Here is a 12,642-nt window from a genome sequence, read left to right as displayed (position 1 = left end):
GACTTAGGACCCTAGGAAATGGTGGACAGAAATGCCATCCTCACCATGAGATTCATGAATATCCACCCACATTTTTGGAAACAGTGTTTCTTCTTAAGAAAGAGCAGATAATTAATAAGGCAAATATTCCTCCCAAGTGCATGATAGTGTTTATAGGGCTGAAGCAGCCTTGGGAATTTGGGGTGCTCTCTGGCTTCTGAAGCATTTGGCTTTGTTTCATGGGAGTGCCGGGATTCCAGTTTGGAAGCAAGCACAGATGGCTTATCTATTCAATTTTTAATTCCCTTTCAAGATTATTCCCATGACATTCATTTCTCTGAAATTGACATATTTGTTTAACTCCACCTTCAAATGAATGACCTTAAAGAATTCCACCAGTAATGACCTTGCGTGCTTCCAAGAATCTGGGTTGCATTCACCCAGGGAAAGGGAGTAACTCCCTAATCCTTTTCCATCAGCATGTTGAGGTAAGGGTGTCACAGCAGCAGATCCTCTCTTGGGGTCTGGCTGGCTGCTGCATAGCTGCGTCCTATGGTTGGTCTGTAAGGGGTGTGTGTGTGTGTTTGCCTATAACTTTGCAAAGTGTTCTGAGACAAGAGATCAGGGAGCTTTGGTCCTGGAGAACACACAACGCTGCTTTCAGCCAGTGGTGTGGAAATCAGATTACAAAGGGAACAACATCATCTAGCACTGTGGACCTCCATGACATTTGGGTATGCCCAAATTTTAAATTTTAAAAAAATGTGCCCAAGAATGAAGAGTCCAAAAACGATGTCTGCAGAGGAGGGGTAGAAAACAGCCAAATTGCACCTGACCAGGGCGCCAGATCTTGTTCTCCTTTATTTTACCGCATTCTAGGTCATGATGGCAGAGAAATTTCTTTGAGGATACTGGAGTCAAACTAGTCAGTCAGCGCCTCGCCTCACCCAGCTCGGCCCCGCCCCCAAAGGCCCCGCCCCACCCGGCCTAGGCCCCACCCCACCCGCCCCAAGCCCCGCCCCCATCCGCAGCCTCCTTCTGGGCCCAGAACCGCAGCGAGCGCCGGGTGCGGCGCTGCGCCGCCGCCGGGATGTGACCTTCACCGCCGCCTGGCCAGGATGACCGGAGCCCCTGTCTCGCGGCGTCCGCGGCTCGCTTCAGCCTCCCGGGTGCTTTGACTGCACGTTCCCGGCTGCCCGGCTCCCCGGCCCGGGCCTCGCCATGCCGCCACCGCCCGGGCCCGCCGCCGCCCTGGGCACTGCGCTTCTGCTGCTCCTGCTGGCCTCCGAGTCTTCCCACAGTGAGTACCGCGCGGGCCCCCAAACCCCACCACCCCCTGCAGTGGGGCGTCAGGCCTGCACCCGGCCGCAGCATCCTAGTGCGGAGTGCCCCAGACCCCCAGGCATCCTGGCCCCGGACCTCTGGGGCTCAAGGCATCACGGTCCCGGAGCATCCCAGATACACCAGCATCATGGTCCCCGGAAACCCCGACCCAAGACATTCCACCCCCGAGTAGGTGCAGGTTGACTGCACACCCTTCTTTCTGCAGCTGTGCTGCTGCGGGCACGAGAAGCCGCGCAGTTCCTGCGGCCCAGGCAGCGCCGCGCCTACCAAGTCTTTGAGGAAGCCAAGCAGGGCCACCTGGAACGGGAGTGCGTGGAGGAGGTGTGCACCAAGGAGGAGGCCAGAGAGGTGTTTGAGAATGACCCCGAGACGGTGAGTGGGCGCCGAGGTCTCAGGGTGGGGCCTGCGCGTCCCAGAACCCGTACTTCTGGATGCCACGAGTCCTGACTCCCACCCAGCGCAGGTCTGGGGGGATCGGGGTGGGGGGAACTGTGGAATCCCAGACACCCTTTCTGGAAGCTTGAGGTCCTTGTGGGGATCGTGCCGCTGCGCGCACTGCAGAACTCTTGGACACCGAGCTTTGTGCCCACCCCCTTGCACTTCACCACTCTTGAGCCCAGCTCCTCTGGGGACCCCAAGTCCTCTCCTTTTCAGGAGCAGGAGGAGGCGTGTCCGAGAGTGAGGTCCGCTGAGGCCCATGCAGGAGCCTCTGAGGGAAGCCCTTTTGAAGACATGTTCAAACTAAACTTTCTCCTATCCCTAAAGGAAAGGCGCCCATGGGAAAGAAACAGTGGTTTGAAACCCCAAGGCTTCCTCAGGTTGCCCTGTTCCTAAATTGGCTTGGAGGTGAGGGGCGGAGCTCTTCTTTGGTCTTCCTCCAGAGGGACCCAGGGTTTTCCTGAAAGAGGAATTGAAAGATCTCAAGGCTGGAATTGCTTGCTACAGCAGGTCCAAAAATACGATGGCTGGAATTGTGCAAAGAGCATGCATATGGAGGGGCGGGGAGGAGCGTAGGGAAGGACCAGCACCTGCCTCTGTGAGGGCCGTGCTGGCCCAGGACAAACTTCTATTAATAATGTCCTTGGGGAACGGAGCAGGCATACAGCCAACTGCAGCCAGCAGCCCGTGTGTGCACAGGAGCCTCCATAAAGGTGAATGTGAGGGCTGAGTGGGTTCACGGGGGAACACGCCCCAGATTAGGGCATGCCCGAGGTTAAGATCTGGATTCTAAGCACCCAGGCCTCCGCAGTGGTGCAGAGGGCCTCCCGTCACCTGCCAAATTGGTATTGGTTTCACAATTTTGGGTTCCGCTGGCATTTTCCTTTCAAAGAATTCTTCTGGGATGAAATAAGGACCACGTGATAAAAAAGGATGGGTCTGTGTGCGCCGCTAGGGCCTTTGCCTTGACTCGCGTCTAATCGGCTGACTGGACACAATCCCTGTCAAAGCTGCTTTTCGGATACCGGTGCTACAGCTGTCGTCGATGACGACGGAGCTGCTTTGGCACTGCTCTCTGGCAGCGTGGAAGCCAAGATCAGGTGACAAGCTGTGTGTCCTCCCCCTCCCCCCAGGGTACTGCCCGAGGCATCAACAGCGGTAGAAGGGCAGATTGCTAATCTTTTTATACCCTTGCTGTTTGCCTGTCTTTGATGATGATTACTCTCCACCCAAGGAGTCCAGCTACCAAGTCCAGGGCAGGGCTCCGGGTCCCTGGTCGCCTGGGCTGGGGACTTAGGTGGCTGGTTGTGTGAGTTACAACTCCACCCTCCCTCCGGTGGAGCTCTCTGCCATTCAGAGTGTGGACAGGGCTTGTGATGACAAGAGCTGAAAGCGAGAAGGCCACCGCCCAACCGTGGAGTCCCGCCCCTCCGCAGCCTGCCTGCCTGCCTGCCAGGGCAGACAGGCCCAAGCTGGCCCCTCCTGGCTGCCTGGACATGGAGCTGCTCCTTTTGAGTCAAGTCCCTCTGGTTTCCATTGCTTTTATGTTTTAATTGTAATTTGATTTGCAAAGGTGTGAAATGAAGACATGAAAAAGAGCAGTGTATTTAGGACCCCACCCCCACCCCTGTCTCTTTCAAACTTCTCTTCAGTCCATGGGAAGCTTTTCCCTTCCTTTCTGTATTTGGATGAAACTCCAAGCTATCATGCTGGAAAAGGCAGTCCCTCTGGTCCTGTCACAGCCTGTCTCCATCAGGACTTGGCAGACACCTGTTCCATCAGAGCCATCTAGAATGGTCCACAGTTCTCTCTCATTCTGCAACCCCTATACCCTGACACATGAATTTTCCTCTCATGAGTCAGCTTGGGTGCCTGACCTGTACCTCTTGCCTGTGGTGTGGGAATTACTAGCCTTGGTGCCCAGCCTGCCCCCTGGCCTCTCTGCACAGAGTTCCAAATCAAAGCTCTTGCTTGGCTGCTACCCACCTTGATCTGGCTGAGGGTCACCTTTCTCCTGTTGCCATGACCCTATGAGGCAAGCTGCAGGAAGGGGCCGGGCAAAGCTGTGCTCCGGAGACATGGTGTCTGCCCGCAGGGATCTTTGACTGGAGTCTCCCCTACTCCATATCCTTGGGGAGACCTAAGACCGGGGCCAATGGTCCCGCAAGCACCACTCATCTTCATGGCCTCGGAAGAATGGGAAAGGACTTCTCTTCCTAAGAAAATGCTAGTTCAGTTTTCCTGGCCTTGAAATGTAGCTCGTTTCTTGTGTTGAAGGAAGCCACGGGACAGTCTAGACAAGCGGCATGGCCTGGGCTTACCGGGGACATTGTGTGTGACAATGAGAAGCTGTGGTCTACAGAACACCTGACGGACCAGTTTGCCCAGTGGTCCTAGGAGATCCTGACTGCTGGGTCAGGCAGGACCGCACATAAGGGCTGATCTTGTAAGTGAAATTTTAGGGCAGAAGGGCCAGGTTTTGGAGTCCCCAAGATTTAGACTTAGCCACCTGTACCGCTGTACCCACGGAGACCCGAAATGGTGAGAAGCGGAGAGTGGAGATTTAATCAATGCCCACTGAGAAAAGGACCGGATCAAGGGGTCGGTGACTTCAGGCTGTCTTTGGGATACTGACATGAGCTTTAAGTTTTAATAGAAGGCTTGAGGCATGGGGGCATGAGGTATGCCGAGGTAAGCAGGGCTTGACCAGTGTGTTCTGGTTGGTGCTGCCTCAGTTCTGGTTCTGAGACGTGGTCAGAAGAAGTCCTTACTCTTTGCAGGGACAAGGTGGTCCTGGGAGCGCAGCTTCCTTCATAATAATTGTTCTCAGTGATCTCTCTGAGACCTTGTTGTTCCTTGAGACATTTAGCTTCCCTCAGGGGTGTGGGGGGGGACAAGACACAAAATGTTGACAGATCCTTCAAAGTGTGCTCTTATCTTTGTGCGGCCAGCCTTGCAGGGGATGAGATAGCTGTGTGTCTCCTATGTAGACAATGCTTGAGTGATTAGCATGCTTACATGCAAAGCTGAGCACGTGACCTAACATAAAGGAGACAGATAAAAATGAAGGTAGAGGTGCCAGGCCTTCATCCAAGTCCTCTTGGGGGCCTGAATGAGGAGTCAATGTTTTCTTGGTAAAAGCACTCAACGCTTGCTAGAATTGTATTCTGTGCCTAATTAGAATCCTGTTGTATGCTCCCTGCCCTCGTGGATTTACAGGGCTGGGGTAGACGGGCCCACCTGTTGCTCTGAGTGGTGTCCTGGCCAATTGTAGCTATCACAAACGTGCACACCTGTGGCTCTTTACCCTTGCTATTCATTCTCAGGGCCCTGGGAAGGGAATGAGAGCGTGGTCCTGCCCTCCATACGGGGTAGGCCTAGGCCTCTGGAATCAAGCGGCTAACCCCCGCTCCCTGCCCCCCCCCCCCACACACACACACGAGAGGAACCACAGGGTTTTCTGCTCTGTTAGGATTTCTTCTGACCCTTTGAAGCCAAGTGTTCAGCCCTCAGCCCTCCAGTGAGCAGAGCAGACTTCACAGACACACTGGGAGCTTCTGGTTAACTTTCTCCCGGGAGGGAGTGCAGGTCCCCCTCCACACATTTCCTGTGCGCCTCCACCCACATTCCTCAGTGGCTGCTCCCCTGTGGTGGCAGCCCTGGCCACTTCTAATCACTCTCACCCTGTCCCTTCTCTCCCCCACAGCTTCTCTGTTATCTGCTTTTTTCCCATTTTATTGTTACTGTCCCTTCCGGGCACTTCATTCTCATTGGCTGGGTTCCCTGTCCCAGTTGTTAATTTCACAGAGGCCCGGGGTTGAAGCCCTGCAGGCAGGTGAGGTCCTGCAGAATCTCTTCAGTAATTTCCCTAATCCTTTAAATCTGTGTCTCCAGTTTAGGACGTTTGTCTCCAGAGGTTCCTAATCAAGAAAAACGCAAGCCTGGGGCCTGATTGGTACCTTCTTTTATTTAAGATACAAAGTGTAGTATTGCAAGATTCCTCACGGGGCTGGCTGGATGGCTGTGAGGATTAACACCCCAGGAGCTGAAGGAGAGCCCCCTCCTACCCTGACTACCCCTTAGCTCTCAGTAGCCCTAGTTCACTCTCCTTGCCTAGCCAGCAGGGCCGTGGCCCTTCTCTGATGCTGAACTCAGACCTAGGTGCCCACGTTTAAACCATGGTCTACCCACCAAGGACATTTTTCCTAGATGGTGGGCTCTCCAAGGACAGCTTGGGGAAGGCCAGCTCCAGGGCAGGTGGAACACCCCCCACCCCCCCACCCCCCACCCTGCTCCCAAGCCCCACCCCCATTTCCTCTTAGAACACTACACCACAGGGACAGACCCAGTTTAGGAAGTTTAAGGAAGGGGATATCCTAGCAGGAAACGGGACTCTCTGAGACTTGGCAGAGAAGGGACATCAGGTGAAATACTCTGCCTAGACACATGCCCCCAACGCATGTGTACATATTCATATGCCTGCATAGACACTCATGTACCCACACTGAGATATACATACACACACACAGAAGCGCACATTCACATTCTCTCGGCTGCTCTCTGAGTCCCCCTCTGCAAGTTTCCTGTCCTCTTCCCTCATCAATTTCTTCATGGCATTTGCTACTGCAGACCTTGAGGGTAGGGTTTTGCAGTCCTGGGCCACCAAGCCATGGGCAAACTGTCTGTCACTCTTCAGAGCTGGCCTGGCATAGGCTTGAGTCTGGCAAATGGGTCAGGAGACAGGACTAGCCTCCTAGGGTCCTGGAGGTGAGCTTGGGAAGGAGACAAGCCCCTCTGGTTCTGTGGGCACTGGGTGCTATGGATAGTGAGGGGTCTACCAGGGCGAAGGTGTTTGGAAAATATCCTTCAGGAAACGGGCAGAGTGAAGGGCTCCACCATCAGAGCTTGGAGATCAGCAAGCCAGACCCTCTGAGGTTACTCCCCCAATGCTCCTAGGCAAGGTCCGTACTTCCTTCATTCACAGAGGCGACAAGACATGTTCAGGGGAAAGCTGCAGCGGCTCCCGCCATGCAGAGCTCCTGTCTGAGGCTTAGGGATGCTGTCAGAGTCTTTCTCTGTTGACAGTCACGGTGCCAGCACCGTCTGCACATGCTTTGGGTTTGACCTTGACAGTTTATAAAGTGTGTTTTTGTATTTTCAAGGGTTTTTTTTTTTTTTTTTTTTTAAATAGGAGCTGGTAGGGGAGGAAGCTGAAAACATCAGCTGTTTTCTTCTGAGCTGCATGGACATGCAGTACATGAAAAAAGCAATGGGTATTAGAGTCTGCTTTAGTGTTCATGCCCATGATAGTGACATCCACATTACCACACGGATCCCTCAAACCTGCTGTAGACCTAGCTTTGGGAGGATCTCTCAGAGCACACTTCTGGGCCCAGGCTCTACACTCACAGGCTCTGTCCTCAGAGAGGGATTAGGGATTAGCCAGCAGCTCCTTCCTCAGTGGGCCCAGAGCCCTTCCTTGGACCCTTTGCTCGTCATGAATGGTCACAGACAGACTGAACCACTTACAGGTCCAACGCTGTAGAATTGCTTCATTGATCTACCTTTAGAAGCTCAGGGGGGTTTCCCCAGAATTTAAAAGCTCCCCCCTGCAACTGGGCCTCCACATCTCTGCTCTGATAGAGACTACCTTGGGAGCCATAGGTGGTGGTGTGTGCATGCGTACATAGAATGTTCCCCAAACTCAGATGAGCAATACCGTTTACACCTCACGCTTTCACACTCTGTGTACAAGCTGGTGAGGTAGAACATGGGTTCATTCCACATGGAGCACCTAATGCCCAAAGTTCACTGGGAATGAGCTCTCCACAAGGTCTATGAAAAGCAGCACTCCTGAGGCCTACGGATGGTCTGGGTGTGAGCATTCATGGGGCCTGTGTATGGTGTGAGCATTCATGGGGCCTGTGTATGGTGTGAGCATTCATGGGGCCTGTGTATGATGTGAGCATTCATGGGGCCTGTGTATGATGTGAGCATTCATGGGGCCTGTGTATGGTGTGAGCATTCATGGGACCTGTGTATGGTGTGAGCATTCATGGGGCCTGTGTATGATGTGAGCATTCATGGGGCCTGTGTATGATGTGAGCATTCATGGGGCCTGTGTATGGTGTGAGCATTCATGGGGCCTGTGTATGGTGTGAGCATTCATGGGGCCTGTGTATGGTGTGAGCATTCATGGGGCCTGTGTATGGTGTGAGCATTCATGGGGCCTGTGTATGGTGAGAGCATTCATGGGGCCTGTGTATGGTGTGAGCATTCATGGGGCCTGTGTATGGTGTGAGCATTCATGGGGCCTGTGTATGGTGTGAGCATTCATGGGGCCTGTGTATGGTGTGAGCATTCATGGGGCCTGTGTATGGTGTGAGCATTCATGGGGCCTTTGTATGGTGTGAGCATTCATGGGGCCTGTGTATGGTGAGAGCATTCATGGGACCTGTGTATGGTGTGAGCCCGATGCTGCCTGTGGAAGCAATTTTTTTTTGGGGGGGGGTGCCTTTCTATGTGAGGCCTGTATATGACGGAGATGCTGTGTAACATACCTTGCCCGCCCCCCGATGCCCCACCATGAGGAAGTCAAGAGTAGGATTGAAAGCTCAGATTTTAGTCCACTGCCTCATTTCTGCTAGGCAAAGATGTCTTGGCCTCTAAGAGTCTGAGAGGACTTACAGATCCAGGTGAGAAGGATGTTCTACAGGTAGCAGCTGTAAACTGGAACCTTCCCAGTTGTGTGGCGTAGGGTTGGCAGTTGGGGTGTCCTTCTTGTAATTATAAAAGTGATGTCAGTTCACCCCACTTTGGGCTCAGATGTTTCTCCATCTTGATAATGCATGCAGCCGACCTTGTCCTCTTATATGGGTTTTGTCTGTCTTTGGAGCGTGGACTGTCTGACTTAGTCTGACCAGGCAGGCACTGAAGCTATCCAGCTGCAGTCTGGCTTGGTGAGGCCCTCTAAGGAGGCCAGGAAGAATGATAGCTAGAAGCCGTGGGTCCCACCTGGTCCCTGTGCAGGGGGACGGGGAGATCCGTTCTGAGCCATGTCGCTCTCGGGAAGCTTCAACGGTCACTGGGTCCTTCTGAGCTGGATGTCAGAATGGCTGCATCCTTCCAGGAGAAAAGCTGGCCTCAGGCTGGCCTCGGGCTGGCCTCAAGCCGGACCCCACTGCAGTACCATGGCGGAGAATAGGCAGTGCTCTGTTACCTTTGGCCTTTCCATGCGAATGGCTGGGAAGGCTCTTCCTGTCCACGTAAACAACAAACTTCTCCCCATGCTTGCTGGCTGCATCCCCACACTTGGCTCTGTCACACTGTGACAGGAAGGGCATTTTGTCATCTATGTGCTTTCCTGATATTGTTTCTAAACCTGGAAAAAATCACCTGAGCAGCCTCTCACCCCCCAGTCACAGGAACCATACTCCGGCTTATTCCATCCCTGTTACCACTGTTCTCATCCACATAGCCCCTGACCAACAGTGGGGGAAGGCAAACAGAGCCGCCTTTCCTGTTGCAGGGCGGGTATGTGGGTGTGTGTGCCCGCGCGCTCTATCTCTGCTGGGGGGTCTGTGGCTTTGGGCTTGTCTGGCTGCCTGTTGCTCACTACATTCCTGAACAGGCATTTTAGCCATCCTGTCACTGTCCCCGGATGGCCAGAGCACTCTTATACACTTGTCTAGAGTGTGGGGATACAGAGACAGAAAAGGCCCCTCGTGTACAGACTTATGCTTAGCCAGAGAACTTGTTTTACCAAGACAATGTACACAAACCAATGACAGGGAACACCTGAGGCTGAAGAGAATCGTGCTGGATGGTTCTATGTCAACTTGACACACACTGGAGTCATCTGCAGGCAGGGAATCTCAATTACAAAAATGCCCCCATAAGATCGGGCTGTAGACAAGCCTGTAGGGCATTTTCCTAATTAGTGACTGATTGGGGCGGGGCAGCCCATTGTGGGTGGTGCCATCCCTGGGCTGGTGGTCCTGGGTTCTATAAGAAAGCAGGCTGAGCAAGCCAGTAAGCAGCACCCCTCCATGGCTTCTACATCAGTTCCTGCCTCCAAGTTCCTGCCCTGCTTGAGTTCCTGTCCTGACTTCCTTCAGTGATGGACTACAACGTGGAAATGTCAGCCAGATAAAGCCTTTCCTCCCCAACTTGCTTTTGGTCATGGTGTTCATTGCAGCTATGGAATCCTGACCAAGACAGAAGTTGGTACAGGAGAGTAGGTTATTGCTGTGAGAGACCTGACCATGGGTTTAGGGGAGGACTGTGGAAAGAGTTTGGAACTTTCGACTAGAAAAGCCACGAGTGTTGAGATCTCAGGGAGCTGTTCTGTGGGAGCTTGGAAGACAGGAATGTTGAGGGCAGTGCGGACAGTGGGGGCCTGGCTTGTGAAGTTTCAGAGGGAGGTTTAGAGACTCCATCAGGGCCATTTGTTATTTTGAATTAACATTCTGTGGTTCTGGTCAGCTGGGGCTGAATTATCAGCTGTGGTTAACAAGACACCAGAACTCCTAAAGTGAAACCTTTGCTTTGCTGAGCTACTGGATGCTGGCCAGCTGGAGCTGAGGAATTAGCGGTAGAACAGCATCATTGAGGTAACGTGTTTCCTGCGAGTCAGCATACACAGAAGCCGTGTTCCAGACATGGCCAAGGTTGTACCTTGTGCTGGCAGCCGAACTTGGTAGTGTAAGAGTCACCCAGGTGGTGCTGGTTTTGAAGGCGTGAAGGGTCATGTGGAGCAGCTGAAGTTGGCACTGTGTGGCGGGATTGGTCCCAGAAGAGAGCCCAGGAGAGGCTATTGGTGAAAGCGTAGCTCAGTTGCAGCGGAAGACCCCAGCATTTTGGAGATGCCAGGACCGTGGATGACCACCGGGAACAGCAGCAGTGGAGTGGAGACAACCAGAGCCTGGAAGATCCGTGTGTGCTGCAGAGGACAGAGCCAGGAAGTGACCCAAGCCTGTTGGAGGAGCCCACAGTTGAGAGATTTCAAACTTTAAAAAGGAGGTTCTGGATCTTTAAGAGTCTGGATATTTTAAAGGGACTGAGCTTTTAATATGTTTGAATTTGTAAAGACTGTGGGACTATGTTATCCATGTTTTTAACGTGAGATCTTGGGGATGAGTGTGAGAGGAAAGGTGACTGACTTAATGTCAGTGTGTTTGCGTGTCAAGTTGACAAGGGATCAGTTGTGCTGAATAGTTCTATATCAGTGTGACTCAGCTGGAGTCAGCTGAGAGGAGGGAACATGGATTAAGAAAATGCCTCCATAAGCTTGGGTTGTAGGACATTTTCTTAATTATTGATTAATGAAAGAGCATCCAGCCCTTTCCCTGAGCTGGTGGTCCTGGGTTCTATAAGAAAGCAGACTGAGCAAGCCATGGGAAGCAAGCCAGTAAGCAGCACCCCTCCATGGCCTCTGCGTCAGCTCCTGTCTCCAGGTTCTGCCCTGCTTGAGTTCCTGTCCTGATTTCCTTCAATGATGGACTACAATGTGGAAGTGTAAGCCAGATAAACCCTTTCCTCCCCAACTTGATTTTGGTCATGGTGTTTCATTCAAGCATTAGAATCCCTAAGACAAGGACTCTGTGTCCTTGGATTGACACTGGGCTACCTGGAATGTTCTTATCCTTCCACGTGCATTCTCTCAGGAAACGTGGGAGGCACCCTCTGACTAGCTATGGGTGATGCTGACTTGCTTCTTCCTGAAGGTGGCCGCACAGTCATGCTCTGCAGTGATCCTGCAGAAGCTGAGTCAGCAGAGGCTTTCTGCCCCCATGCTTCTCTCAGGGGTCATCCTTTCTGACAGGGCTACCAAGGAGCTCTACTGTTGAGGGAGCCGCAGTGCAAGATTCTTGCTTCCGTGTCCCTGTCTCCAGGCTTGATTAAGCAATTACATCCTCTTTATGAGGCCTCATGCTGTGTCGGTTAACTGTCGCCTTCTTCTCTTTCCACAGGACTATTTCTACCCAAGATACCAAGGTAAGTCAAAGTTGCTATGGTAGCTTCGTTGTCATACAGGCCTAGTGTCTGTTTCATGTCGGGGAAATCCCATTGCCATCTTATTCCTGGGAGGAGGAAGCTGTGAGGCTAGAGCTGTTGAGAGCACATGGATCAAAACATGAGTGTGGTTTTTTTTTTTTGTGTATATATATATATATATATATATATATATATGTATATGTGTGTGTGTGTGTGTATGTCACACACACACACACACACACACACACACTTTAATTCCAAGTTGCCTGTGCCTCAGACTAACACTGCCATTTGCAGATATCTTCTTTGATTCCAGGCCCTGCCCACATCTGGAAGTATGGCTAATTGCATGCCCTCAAAGTTTCTGGTCTCAGGACTCTGTACTTCTGAGATTATTGAGGACCAACCCCCTCACACACACAAAAAAATTTGCTCCTGTGTGATGTGTTTATCAATATTTGCTCTAGTATCAGTTAAAACTTAGAACTTTGCAGAAGGTTTTTACGTAGTTTGAACAGGAACACACACATACTCTCAGCTCAGCACATAGTGGCAGAAATACCAATATTCTCTTACAGGAGAAACAAAAAAATAGGGTTTTAGTCTAGAGGGCAGTTACTTTGCTCCCTCAAGAAGTCCTAAATTCTCTGGGTGCTGTTTGGTCAATACCCAAAGTACTTTGGCTGTATATTGCTTGTAAGAAGAGTCTGTTCCGCCGGGCGGTGGTGGCGCACGCCTTTAATCCCAGCACTCGGGAGGCAGAGCCAGGCGGATCTCTGTGAGTTCGAGGCCAGCCTGGTCTCCAAAGCGAGTTCCAGGAAAGGCGCAAAACTACACAGAGAAACCCTGTCTCGAAAAAACCAAAAAAAAAAAAAAAAAAGAAGA

The 12,642-nt window shown here is 52.2% G+C and overlaps 1 protein-coding gene across 1 annotated transcript in view; it reads left to right on the top strand.

Annotated features, from left to right (window-relative positions):
- The first annotated feature begins 1,021 nt into the window (after nt 1-1,021).
- The window catches only part of Gas6 (growth arrest specific 6), a 32,177-nt gene continuing 20,556 nt past the window's right edge, over nt 1,022-12,642 (top strand). Inside the window, exons 1-3 of the mRNA XM_052751715.1 lie at nt 1,022-1,279; nt 1,529-1,695; nt 11,733-11,757. Coding sequence (XP_052607675.1) covers nt 1,201-1,279; nt 1,529-1,695; nt 11,733-11,757 — 271 coding nt within the window. The 5' untranslated portion in view covers nt 1,022-1,200. The remainder of the gene's footprint in view (nt 1,280-1,528; nt 1,696-11,732; nt 11,758-12,642) is intronic.

This window comes from Peromyscus californicus, unplaced genomic scaffold, assembly GCF_007827085.1.
Source record: "Peromyscus californicus insignis strain IS unplaced genomic scaffold, ASM782708v3 Scaffold_23__1_contigs__length_62951481, whole genome shotgun sequence".
Classification (NCBI taxonomy): domain Eukaryota; kingdom Metazoa; phylum Chordata; class Mammalia; order Rodentia; family Cricetidae; genus Peromyscus; species Peromyscus californicus.
Note: the sequence above shows the minus strand (reverse complement) of the source record. Positions and strands in the feature narration are given on the sequence as shown.